This window comes from Hyposmocoma kahamanoa, unplaced genomic scaffold (genome assembly GCF_003589595.1).
Source record: "Hyposmocoma kahamanoa isolate Upper Pololo Valley unplaced genomic scaffold, ASM358959v1 99879, whole genome shotgun sequence".
NCBI classification, from domain to species: Eukaryota; Metazoa; Arthropoda; class Insecta; order Lepidoptera; family Cosmopterigidae; genus Hyposmocoma; species Hyposmocoma kahamanoa.
In genome coordinates, this window is record NW_020656077.1 from 4340613 (window position 1) to 4354510 (window position 13898).

The 13898-nt window shown below is 35.3% G+C and overlaps 1 protein-coding gene across 2 annotated transcripts; it reads left to right on the forward strand.

Moving 5' to 3' along the window:
- Positions 1 to 2756: 2756 nt before the first annotated feature.
- On the forward strand, positions 2757 to 10075 carry LOC113239471 (mediator of RNA polymerase II transcription subunit 29). Of its 2 annotated transcripts, XM_026476498.1 has the most exons (6): positions 2757 to 3102; positions 3208 to 3269; positions 4774 to 4815; positions 5582 to 5660; positions 9438 to 9533; positions 9686 to 10075. In XM_026476498.1, the coding sequence occupies exons 1-6, from the start codon at positions 2884 to 2886 to the stop codon at positions 9800 to 9802; spliced, it is 615 nt and encodes a 204-aa protein (XP_026332283.1). In that variant the 5' UTR covers positions 2757 to 2883; the 3' UTR covers positions 9803 to 10075. The 2 variants fall into 2 exon arrangements, with proteins under 2 accessions (XP_026332283.1, XP_026332284.1); XM_026476499.1 differs by lacking the exon at positions 4774 to 4815 and having other exon boundaries at positions 2778 to 3102; positions 5576 to 5660; positions 9686 to 10065.
- Positions 10076 to 13898: the final 3823 nt, after the last annotated feature.

Here is a 13898-nt window from a genome sequence, read left to right on the forward strand (position 1 = left end):
TTAAACTAGATTTCACAAAATAATTGAAAGTCAAAATAAAAACGACAGTTTTCCCTCCAAAAGGCCCAGAGCGAATCCCCGTCAGTTTGACTTTAGAACGGAAGTCCATCTTTTTTTATTAATAATTTTGGCTTGGATACAAGTACCTTGAGCCATGTCTTCGTTTAATTATGTTTCTGTAAATATGGCCGCCAGAAAGAGGATAGGTAATTTGAGGCGGCGGCGCGGCGGCGTGCATGGATTGACTCGGGATTCCTTAGAACGGGCCGATACGGGTATTTTAGTTCGAGATTCGTATAATTTCGCGTTTTAATCTTCGATTAAGGCACAATAGCACTATTCTATTCCACTTTAAACTAGATTTCACAAAATAATTGAAAGTCAAAATAAAAACGACACTTTTCCCTCCAAAAGGTCTAGAGCGAAATCAAGTCCATCACTGGATTCCACTTTTTATAATAGAGATGGTTAATATAATACACAGCTCATAATATTAGATGGCACTGTATTCTATATGAAAATTGCGGCTCTTGTCATTGGTTGAACAATTATAACGTGAAATACTTTCACATATTATTTGTAGCATTTAACGTTTGGTGCGAAATGTGAAATAGCTGATTGGTTTATTGATGTTAAATTTCACGTTTGAGTACGCTAAGCGCTAATGCTATTTTTAGCACTTAGCAAGTATTATAATTGTAGTTATGTTATAATTATAATTTTGGTTACGTTTTAATACAATTTTGAGCTAATGGTGGAACGTTAGCAAAATTTCGTCTGGTGAAGCGATTTAAATTATGATATAATTAAGTTCTTGGATTTATTTAGTTAGTTTAGTGTTTGTTTAATTAATAAGTCATTGTAATATTTGTTTATAAAAGTACGAGTGTGTGCGTTATTGTTAATTATTATGACAGTGTAATGTTTTGCGCAAATTGTAAATAGTAAATTGTTAAAGTATGAAGGGAAGCTCATTGATCTATCGTCTATAACCTGTAAACACCATATCATGTAATAGTTACAAAACAAATGAAGTCGGTCGTAACTAACTATAAAAACTGTAAACTATTCTATAGATAGACCATATATGTTATACTTAACAAGTTAGCGCATGTCAACTATTTCACGTTTCTTTCCATTCGTTATATTATCACACGACCTTGAGCTGCTAAAAATTATAATTTTAGCACTTTAAATAGCGCGCTATAAAAATGTAGCATTTAGCGTGCTATGCGAATATAGCAGAATGTTATCTCTACTTTGTAATTGTTCTTTTTTTAATCATTCGTTATATTATCACACGACCTTAAGCTGCTAAAAATTATAATTTTAACACTTTAAATAGCGCGCTATAAAAATGTAGCATTTTGCGTGCTATGCGAATATAGCAGAATGTTATCTCTACTTTGTAATTGTTCTTTTTTTAATCTATGATTTATTTAATTTAGCACGGAATACCTCTCTATAAAACCGCCCATTCACTACCTGTGTGGTAGTCCCTTAGACTATTTTTTTCCATCCTCTAAGGGTAGTCCGCTGAGCAGGCAGGAGACTACTCACCATAAGCAATTCCCCTACATAAGCAATACTCTTTGCTACTTACACACTATTCTGAATATGACCCACGTATGGAGTCTGGCAGGACGCATTGCAGGATTGCAGGATGGCTTGCACACTGCGACTACATTCATAACCCTGCATTACGCGGTGGACGGCTAGGCGGACTGCAATGCAGGGTAATGAGTGCCCCCTTTAAAATTTCTCTTAACATTCATTGTCCAGCATTGCAGTCTAGAACGCGCGTTCAACACGCACCGACTGATCATCACCATGCTAATGCCAGGTTCTTGTCGGTGACTGATATTATGAGTAATTATATAGTTCAAGACAAAGTGATTCACATCCTACCGGATAATTTTATATAGGCGGTTTGCTAATAATTCCATGTGAATGTTACTATATAAGCGGAGCATGTACGATGTTGGAAAAATATCAATATAATTCATAAAGAATCAAATAAAACTTGTTTTTATCAGTGATCATCTCTAACAAAAAAATTATAAAATGATAGAATGCAGGGGAGCCGTCAATGTACAACACAGTAATGTACAAGAGTCTCGAATGCAGTAGCATTTCTCCCACATACCGTTAATCCCCATGAAATTCTCAATCGAGTTGTTGAGTTGCTTTTTTGAAATACATAATTAATTTTTTTGTTTGTTTTAATTTAATTTATTTATTTAATTGACAACAGTGCAGATAATTCAGAGAAGTCTGACGAAAGAATCGGACATGTATCCCAGCGCTCAAAGTGGATCTTTCTCCATAAAGTGGACTGCAATTAATGTCCACTTTCGAAAAAATATATTTTTCAGAAACACAAATATTTGTACGGATGTTTTTCCAATATTTTTCTTTTGTGTGTTTTATATGTGGTTGTCGGTTGTAATAAGTTGTATAAGTTTTTTTCGTAGTTAATCATTTTAAATTTCCTTATTATTTTAAGTGAGCTAAAAGTCACACAAGCTTATTTTATAATTGACGCTAAATAAAATACCAAAAGATATTTCTAAACGCAGAACCTAATATGAGCCTTCCAAAATATAATTTTCCAATTTTTCCAATTTTTCGGAAAATTATCCAACAGTAACTGCAATGCAGAATATTGAATGGGCCCCAGAATATTTGCTTGCAGTAACTTGTATAATTATTGAGAGTTTACGTGATCATAGACTAACCATGGCGCCGAGCCGTACCGGTACCGCTTCGTACCACAGACTATAGATTTACTGATTTACAATAATATTGTCAAATCAAAAAAAAAATTGTGGACGGTTCGGGATTACGCTAGTTATTGTGGTTTTATAAATAAAAAGTGTAAAAATGAATCAAATGAACATGCACCCGGTTCCAACAAACCCTAACGTTGTTGGAGCCAACGCTAACGTGGGCATGCATATGCCACAAGGGCCGATAATGCAACAACCGTCACCGCAGCAAATGCAGCCAGGTCCTACAATGCCTCAGCAACCTCAACAGGATAAGATGGACAATATTTCCAAAGTGAAAACCCTTATGGGCTCCTTGAGAGAATCTATACCCGTAAGTTGGTAGTAGTAGCTGTAGCTTAACTGGTATCTTCATGTAGTTCACATTTCTTCTATGCAGTGTTTTAAAGTCGCATTTTAATCATTATTTTCTTTCCAGATGACTCTGAAGTCAGCAGCGCAGGTTCTCCACCAGAATCACAATTCTGACTCCAATTCGCAGTAAGTGATATGCAAATTAGTGTACCTTAAATAAGTTAATTATACACATCTTCACATAAAGCCGTCACTGTAGTTCTTTTGTTTTGTAAAATATTTACTAAGTTATTCATAAGTACCTAGTTTTAGTAGTATTGCGACAGGAGAAATAAACGTTTTTTTTTTGTGGCCAAATATTTTAACTGAATCACTGTATGCCAACATGTGGAATACATCTCTTATACTGATTAACAAAAATGAAGCGTAACACTCAAATGTAAACAAAATCTAATAACTAAATAAATTATACATTAACCTGGTCAAGTAGTAGCAGTAGAGCTCCTTGTGAAAGAGTTTGTTCAGGTTAGTACTCTCCTAACTAACCTAACCTTACCTATTTCTGCTGCCAAGCAGTAATGTCGACATTACTGTGTTCCGGATCTGGAGGGTAAGGGTGCTGGTAAAATTACATTTTGTATCTCAGATTCCACATCAAAAAATTGGTAAATGACTATTCTGATCTCTGCTATTTATACATACAGTAGTTACACATCATTCCCCATCAGATTGCAATAGACATAGGACATGTTTTGCATACTGGCTCTTTCGAGAAATACAAAAAAGTACCATCATCATGTCAACTATGTGTGATAACTGTAATAATACCAACCAACCAAAGCTAGACCAGATTAGAATGGCATCGCTGTGAGAAGATAGTGCATCTGAACGCTCAATGACTCACAAATAAACGGTTCACAGCAGTATGAGCCACTAAAAACTCATTTTTTTATATTATTTTCCTAGGCTCCTTATTTTAAGCTTATATCTACAAATTAAATTTTTCTGGGAATAAAGTACCAAGCTCCATACTCATTTGGTACAAGTCTTTTAGAAGCTATGAAAGCTGCTATGAATGTTCTACAAAAGAATAACATGGAACTTGATAATAAGAACAACAATTTAGAAATAAGGGTAGGTGCTCTAGAGTAGTATGCAGGAAATGGAACAAACACTAAAAACTATGCAAACGGATTGAACACATTCTTCCATCCAGCAAAAGCAAAAACGTTCCCAGTAGCCCAGAAACTCAACCAAGAAACTACAGTGATGTTAAACATGCTAAGCGTATGCCTCCAGTTCAGATTGAATTAACCTCTGAGCAAAAACAAACATGTTGTCTGCAACAAAATCACTGGAATCTAGGATAAACATCTCTGAGATGATGTCCTCTATTCTGACCTCTAGTCTATCTCATTATGTGAAACACTAACACCTCAAATGTATTGGGAATGTAATGAAATAACTAAATACAACTTCTAATGAATTTACATTTACAACTTTTTAAAGAAAGATGTATTATTTATATTTTGTTGTATCTTGTATTTTGAAAGATGTATTACTTATATTTTTTTGTATCTTGTATTTTGAAATTGATATTAATTAATAGGATTTTAAACTAGTATATAGGAATGAACTAAAGTTTTTAACACACCACCCTTTTATTTCGCACTGCTTCCTGGCGTTCCAGAATTGGAGTCCAAGATCTATTTTGGGGCACCGAACTAGGAAAGTAAGTAAGGTCTTAAAGTAAGAAAGACACTTTGTGGTGCAAATCATAATGTTTGCAAACACTTGAGCTCATTCCAACCTCATGATTTTAAATAATAATGAAATATGGATTTTTTAAGATTTGTGGTTATTCACTATTGCCTTTCTTTTAAACATCAAATGAACACATAAATAATATTTTATATTTTGTCTTTAATGCGGCGTCTGGTTAATCGTTTGGTTTGTTTGATGGTAAGTAAATATTTTACACTTTCTTCAGACTCTTCTTCTTCTTCTTCTTCTTCATAAACTTTTTTCTTTAGGATTTGATTAATTGATTTTTTCGTTTGGTAGTATGTGTGGTATACATAGATAACCAGTAACATATTATGGGTTATATAATTACGTCGCCAGTGGTGGCAGTGTTAACTTTAGACATCAATAATCGTGTTTATATTTACAGCAACTTGTTTATTAAAATCCTGCATTGTATTGTAAGTTAAAATGTAAATTGTAGCCTCCAAACCTTATACTTTATTAACTCGAGTTAAGACGGGATGACGTGTTTTTTCTCAACTGTACAGTATTTTTGGTTATTATAATCATAGAAATAACTTTACACTAATGACAAAATTGAATCTCTATTAAAAGTTCAATGTTGTAAATGTTCATATGTATTGTGTTTATTAAATTTGGTATTGCCCCATTTGTACACTGAAAATAAGTTTTAGAAGATATTTTATTATTTTTATAATAAATTTCAAAATAATTTTTTATTGCAGGAAAAGCTTGGACAACGCAGTGCCAAGATTTGACAAGCATTTTGAAGAATTCTTCTCATTGTGTGACCAGATGGAACTACACTTGGTGAGTTAAATTTTGATAAGAGGGGTTGTTAGGCCAACCAACTGTGGACACAAAGTGTTCTGAAGGTTGACTTCGCACTGGTATCTGCTTCTATGCGTTAACGCTTAATAGGCATAATAATGTTATTTTATTACTTATATTATTCAATTTTATTGAAGCTCAGGTAAAATGTTTCTTTAATATGGGAGGCGTTACGAGTACAGGTAGGTATAGAGAGCGCATACGTGTAGTTAATTTTCACTGCGTCGTGATGTCAGTATAATATTAGTGTCTTTCTATCATCATACACTTGCATGTTTATTAAACGTTTGCGTACAGTCAACGTCAAATGTCGCTAATTATCTAGAGATAACTTATAGAATAGTGTAGTAAGTAAAGGTTACTTTGAATTTTATAACATTATTCTCCCTATCTACCATGCACGCTGTTGTCCGCTTATTACTTTAAGGGCGCGTTTATTTGACACGAATTTCAACGTGATAACGCCGCGCGGCGACTGCGTGCGCGTGTTTATAGAGACCGAATTGTTATAGCAAAATATGCTCTATTTATTTAGCATTTACGTCGCGGGCGAGGGCATGGGCGAGGTTGGCATGTCTTTGGTCTACGCGACTACCGCGCCGTGATCGCGTGGTGGTATTATTCCGAGGAATTTAAATATTGTTGTCTAGTAAATAGAATTTAGATTCGCCATTCATGTACGTACGTACGTGAAAGTGAGGTGGCCGGACGGTTACTGCGCGTCGGCCGCACAAAAACTGTCGCGTCTTGTAACTGGTCGCCTGTCTTGGGGCGACTGGAAGAGTTCTCTTTTGTAGAGAAGTCCACTTTTACTCACCTTTTGTATAATTAATCGGTACAAAAGATATATTTTTCTTTATTAACCGACTCCAAAAAAGATGTTCTCAATTCGACTGTATTTTATTGTGTGTACGTTACGATTAGTCCGGTGAACATATTTCTATGATTTTTATCTCAGTATTGGTCACATTTAAAGAAGAAAAAATCCACCTCTAAGGGTGGCAAACTAGGGGATGAATCCGGTTTCGTGCACTTTCCGGTGATCAATTTCAATAAAACTTGACAAATGGATGTAATTCCACGAACTTTTGAGGTCGGGTTTTGTTTTTTATGATTTACCCACTTGTTTAGTGCCATAAAGAATATAACTCTTTATCAAAGTATGAGAAGTATTATTAAATATTTCCAGTACTTACTTTGTAAAGATCTCTAGAAGAGATAGTTAATACTGTCATATGAAAAGGGAGAAAATAAAATACTAAGAACTCCAACTATTTAGTGACTTTTCATGGTGAATGTATGTATATCACTATCTAAGTGCAATATAACACGTTAACCTCACGTAACCACTCACTCCACTCGTCTTATCTTCGGCCAATAATATTGCCTGTTGTTGTGACGCCCCTTAAGTAAGCAGTCATAACAAGCGAATTGTTTTCGTTTGATTGATGTGTTTTGATAATGTGAAGAAACCTGCATGTTCGAATAATCTGACCCGAGTGCTAATAACCTCTGGTCATTTCCTAAATATGTGGTTTACCCTTCAGATAGATACTAACGTCGCTTAGACACCATTCTACGGGCATTCTTTTGAAGGAATTTGTAAGTAGGGCCTATTATTACCTGGAGGCGATCACCACCCAAAGCTCCGCTACCGTATTCACAACTCAACCACAGTGTATTAATTATAAGACGAGTAATGCAACTCCTTCCTTTTCGGCACATCAATGCCTGCATTTCGCTCTGAGCGTAGGGTTGTCACAATATTATTTTACTTGAACCGAACATTACAGGACGTAAACAGAATTAGAAAAAGTTTTTCTCGAGCTGTATTGAAATAACCTTTGTTAAATGTAGTAATTATGTATTGTATGATATTTTTAATAGCAGTAGAGCCATCTTAGCTATTTCTGCCGCCAAGCAGTAATGTCAGCATTACTGTGTTCCGGTTTTGAAAAGCAAGTGCTGGTGAAATTACAGGCACATGGGACTTGTCAACTTATGTCTCACGGTGACTTTGCGATTTAAAGCTCTGAGTAGCACTGCAACTGTTATGGACAGGCGTATAGCTTACCATGATGCGCACGACTTGTTCGTCCCGTCACTAGATATTATAAAAAAATAAATATATATATTATGAAATGCTGAACAATTCTGAATTTGAAGCACTTTTACTCAAACAATCCTAAACACAACAATAAACACGTCTACTGTTTGTTGTCATTTTTAACCGACTTCAAAAAAGGAGGAGGTTCTCAATTCGACTGTATGTTCTTTTTTTCTGTTTTTTTTTTGTATGTATGTTACACGATAACACAAATGCCGATTTGTGAACCGATTTTCATGATTCTTTTTTTGTTGGTACTTCCATAGTGGTCCTATTTCATTTTGAAGAAAATCATCCACCTCGAAGGGTGGCTGTTCACGCATGAAGATTCATTTTTATAAATAGTGCCTAACTTTAATTTAGGAGCAATTACTTTAATGCTTGATTTTGCTATTTCTTCAATTCAAGGCGTTTTTCTCTCAATATACTTTGAGTAGTTTCGTAGTGAGAACCTATTTTTATTGTCTCCAGTGTCAAGTCCTGTATAGTGGCGAACTAGGGGATATTTCAATAAAACTTAGCAAATAGACGTAATTCCACGTACTTTTGAGGTCGGTTTTTTTAGTACTCTGTACTGAGATTATTAAATACCGAGTGAACGCTTTATTCTGTAATGAAAGGAGCGTCACGTTATGCAACGCAACTATCGTAAAAAAAACCGCGTCAATTCTATAGTGGTGGTGCATGGGACTATCCACGCTCTGTGCAACTCGGGTTTATGCGAATTTGAATATACACGGAACAAGGCGCACGAGGGCGGCGGCGGGCGTGGACAAATACAAACCGCGCTGCTACGTTTGTGTGGAGTTACAGTTTGTCTCTATATCACAGAACAATAAATACAATAGAAGTGCTTAGTGGGCGTGTCACGTGCGCCAACAGTACGCGTGAGCTCAGTCTGCCATTTTCGCTTTGTACGTTATGGTCGTGTCAATTATCTCACGCAAAACCTTGAAAATCGTCGAAAAATGTCTTATTTTTAACTGCCTCCTTGGCCGAACGGTTGCGGTCCCAGGTTCGATTCCCGGGCCGGGAGAAATATTTGTATGGCCTACATTTATTTCTCACGTGAGTTTGGGTGTAATTTGTGGTTGTCTATGTGTGTGCCCATGGCACCCGCGACACAGGGTTTCCCTAATGCGGGGCTATGTTGAGTGTGTACGTTGAGTGTGCATACGTTATTTTGCTACTTTGGAGAAGACACGAAAGTAAACCTTATACTCTTCTTTGGAGAACGTTATTAGGCGTTAATCGTTCGTCGTCTCATAGTCTTTCAGTTATTGCCGCTAGATGGCGACACATTGCATGAAATTTCAGTATAAAATCAAAACGTCGTAACTTGTAATAATACATATTGAACTTTAAACGATATGCTATCTGGGTAGTGTTTTTCAATTAGCAACTACGACCAATCATTATCAACATTAAGAGAAGTGTTTAACATTATGATTGTGTGAGTTTTGACGATGCGAGTAAACGAATGCCTTAGCACTGCGATTGTTTTTTTTTCTTCCGTGTCTTATACCGTGACTCAAACCTTATTGCTATGATTAATATGCACTTTTTCATTATATTTTCATACCTTAATTTATACTTAACACTTTTCCATTCTTCGTCTTTCAATCATTAAAATGGCGTATATATTTCAGCGCACCGCAATCACCTGTATCCAACAAGCGCAATCCGCAGCCCACTACTTGCCGCTGACTGTGATACCTTCCAGGTTGGACTCCACTAATACCCAGGTATGCATTAAACGGTTTTGAGTATTTCAAAATACACCTTATGTAAGTTACAAAGTAAAGAAAATCATCAAGTTATATTCGCCGTGAACAAAGTTGTTTTTAACAACTTGTAGCACGATGTAAGGCTACGCTATTTTCTTTATTATTCTCAGGAAACGACGCTGAGCTACCCGCAGTACTTGAACACGGTCCGTCTACAGATCTCGTACGCGAAAGACATACACGACACCCTCATCGCTGCCGCGCAGAATATCTCGCCGACAGAATGACGAGAGGAGCTTCCGTAGCATACGGAGTTAAACGCTTATAGAACAGCGTGAATTAATTTAAAATATACGCTACTTTGCTACGCAGTGACGTGATTTAATCAGGACTCTTATTAATAATTAATTTCGCTTGTAAATAGTTTTCACTCCATAGACGGACTCCAATGCATACTTTCTTTACATAACTATGTCTAAGAGACATTGGCCTACCAACAAGTTAATCCTAAAAACCTTTATTTTATGCAACTTTAAAAAACAAGTATCTTCTGCATTTATCTTCATGGCAAGCCATGAAACATTATATAACATGAAACATAATATATATAATAATAATAAGAATAAAATCCAATAAACGTTGAGTCTTACAATTAAAAACAAGCATGAAACCTAATAGTTAATATATACTTTACCGTGAAGTAAGTACACGAAGTTATTAATCACTAAATATGCAAATTGCAAACTTTTGCCGACGTGTTTTGAATATTTAATTATGTAATTGGAGTTTATGTAAGGCTTCATTTTATGTGTTATTCAAAATGGTATGTAGTCCGATTTAATTGAAAGTGGTGGTACCTTTATGGTTGCAATACAAATAGCCTTGGTGGTAATACAAATAGGCTATTTGTGTTCGCCATTGTGTATTTCTTGTTCTTGGAAAACTGACAAATATGACCGTCTATATTTGGAGCCAAATAAGGAGTTCGTCCACGGATGGACGATTTACTTGCGTATTTGCCTAGTTGACTCCTTTTATGTGCGTCGAGAAACCGACCAACAAGTGGTAACGCGTGTTTGCTGTATTTATTGTATAAGCAAACAAGCCAAATACTAACACGTGCTATCTACACACGGTGATTGTTTGCCAAATATATCAAATACAAATAGCCATGTGGAGTGCCACGATTAGACTTAAGCCATAACAAGGAAGTAACATTTTTCTTGCAAATGGCGCTAGTTCTTGTTACCTTTCCTTGCCTTCTTTCAATTTGGAACATGGCACTATAACTTTGCGGTATTTATTTTAGTCTAATTTATTTATTTTATTTTTGTTTTATTGCTTTTACAACATGGATTTGAATATGATTAATCAGATGACAATTAAAAGCTTCGACATATGAAAATAACACTACCATAACACAATTTAACGCTTCTATGAGAACACGACAATCGTAAGAAGTAATTAGTCATGATAGTTTTTATATTCTTAACGCTGTTACAGAAAATATCTATGCGACTGTCATCATTGAGTTGGTAAAAGGATGTTAATGATCTTGGTAGATAACTATTAACTCTAAAATTAGTACGACTAAATGGAACATGAAGCAAATTATTCTTACCAAACTTTTTAACTGGAACTTTAATAGTATAATGATACTGAGGAGCTCTGGACAATCAATCTTATTCTGTGCAATGTTCAGCAGAAAACATGCAACTAGATGTTATGTACAAGTATGTGTTGGAGTCCGAACGGCGTCAGTCTCGGTAAAATAAAGTGTACTCGTAGCTAAAGTGATGTCTGAATTGAACTACGTGCAATTTTAAAGTATCATACTCGTATCAGAGATCACTATTTCAATGTTTATATTTAATTACTCTTTTATTTGAATGGGATTTTACTCTTAAGAATATTAATAAGCATGAGTTACTGAATGTTACGATGTTTCACCGTGATATTCAATTATTTATGTGAATTTACTCCACTAGTTTGTTATAATCCTAATTAATACAAAGATCGAACTCTTAAGAAAAAATTACTTCGATCCGGCTGGATTCGAACCAGCGTCTTCCAACAAACCGTGCTAGACGCTTTGCCAACCAAGCCACGGGACGTGTATGTGCTTGTTGCAGATCTTTATTTTTCGTTTTTAACGACTCTAAAGGTCGTATTCCAGAACTCTACTCAATGCTCAAGTCAGGATTTGAGCAGACTTGAGTATGATTTCAAGCACTGGAAATACAACCCTAATAGCAAGGACTTGAGTATGATTTTCAGTGCTCCCTGCAATACTCAAGTCCTGACTTGATTGAGTAGAGTCCCGGAAAAGACCCTGAGAAATCTATTTCTACACTCAGCCAGGTACTTACATAAGATTATCTTACATTAGATTTTTTGCCAGGTTTTGAGATAAGGCAAGTAAGTGTCTTTATACCTTCGTATGTACTTGTAATAAAAGATTGTTAGGTAAGTTCATAAAGAACTATTAAGTTTGTCACGTAATTGAACCAATATAATATGGTAATTTGGGCAGCTAGGAACGATTAGTAAAATCGTTTGTTAATAAAAAGAAGAAAAATGTTAAGATTGTAATTTGCGGCCGTCTTACATAACAAAATAGCACTTGTCTATACTTAATGTAAAGTCCCTTTCAACGTTACAGTTCTACATAATCAAAAGTCAAAATCTAAAAATAAAGCCTGTACTTTATCACATTTCACTCAAACAGTTTCCTCTGAATAGCAGGTTTTTTATATGATACGTGACGGCACCAACAAGTCGTGCACTTGGTAGTACGCGACGCGCCTGTTCATAACAGTTGCAGTGCCACTCAAAGATCTGAGGGGCACTGCCACTGCGGTTGACAAGTCCATGTGCAAGTTCAAGAGTTCGTCCAAGGAAGTACTGCCACCTTACCTATTTCTGCCGCCAAGCAGTAATATGAACATTACTGCGTTCCGGTATTGAACGGTAAGGGTGCTGGTGTACAGGCTAATAGTACTTGTCAACTTATGTGTCAGGGTGTCGGGCGCAGTAGCAGTGCCTCTCAGATCTTTGCGATTTAAAGCTCTGAGTGGCACTGCAACTGTTATGACAGGCGTATCGCTTACCATCACGCGCACGACTTGTTCGTCCCGTCGCTAATATATACTGATATATAAGATAGCTAATATTTTAGATATTTCAAAAAAATTTAATCTTGTATCACATTTGTACTGTAATTTATCGTGATACTTTGTATTTATGATACGTCGTTTGTACGTTACGTTCTATGGCTTTTTTCCTAAAAACTTAGGGTCATATTCCAGAACTCTACTCAATGCTCTTGATGCAAATGCAAATGATTTGAGTATGATTCAAAGCACTAGAAATCACACTCAAGTCCTTGCCATTAGGGTCGCATTTCCAGTGCTTGAAATCATACTCAAGTCTGCTCAAATCCTGACTTGAGCATTGAGTAGAGTTTTTGAATACGACCCTTAGTGACGTTCCGCAAACAACAGGGTGCTAATATTATATTATTAATTAAATCATGTATATTAAAATTGAACATCTTCTAATTCTACTAGACGCCGGTAGAAATGCCCTCAAAACTGAAAGCAAGACTTTATTTCACTAATAGAATTGTAATACAATTTTTAAGTTTGCCAAAACTTTAATGAATACTAAATTTCTATATATGTACAATTACTATACTAGTACAATCAAGTACATTGCATTGCATGCATTGATACTAATAAATGAATGTGAACGATTTGTTACGACTCTAAAACTGTATGTCAAAATCACCATGCTATCTTTGTTCGGACTATAATATAAGAAATTAGTAGAGTTAGTGAAAATAAAATTATTCCTCATGTAATGATTTACTATTGTTCGAAAGACCCGTAGTTACGAGAAGTTGATACATTACTAAATATCTAATATTGCAAGTATAGATAGTATCACGGTGGTCAAAATAACCAAATGATTATTCGCTTTACTTTCTCAAACTCGTACCTTAAAGCACAAAGTTACCGAAATGCAAAAATTGTATCGTATATACAAATTTTGCAGGCTGATTTCACATCACATTTCCTTCATATTTACACACTGGCTTATAACCTATTCTGCATCCTAATTAACACCCTTGGTAAGAAATTTAAAATAAATAGAAAGTTTTGCCATCTACTGAATAATCACTCTTTATAAGATACAAGTTTGAGAAAGTAAGGCATCGAATATATTTAGAAGTAAAGTCGTAATTACCTCGTAATATAAACTTAAACTATCATAGGAACATTTATGTCTTTATTAGAATTAGAAGTATGTACTCTCTACACAGACGATATTCATTTTTGTGGCATACTAAACAAATCTTATGTAATTACTCTGAAAATAAAC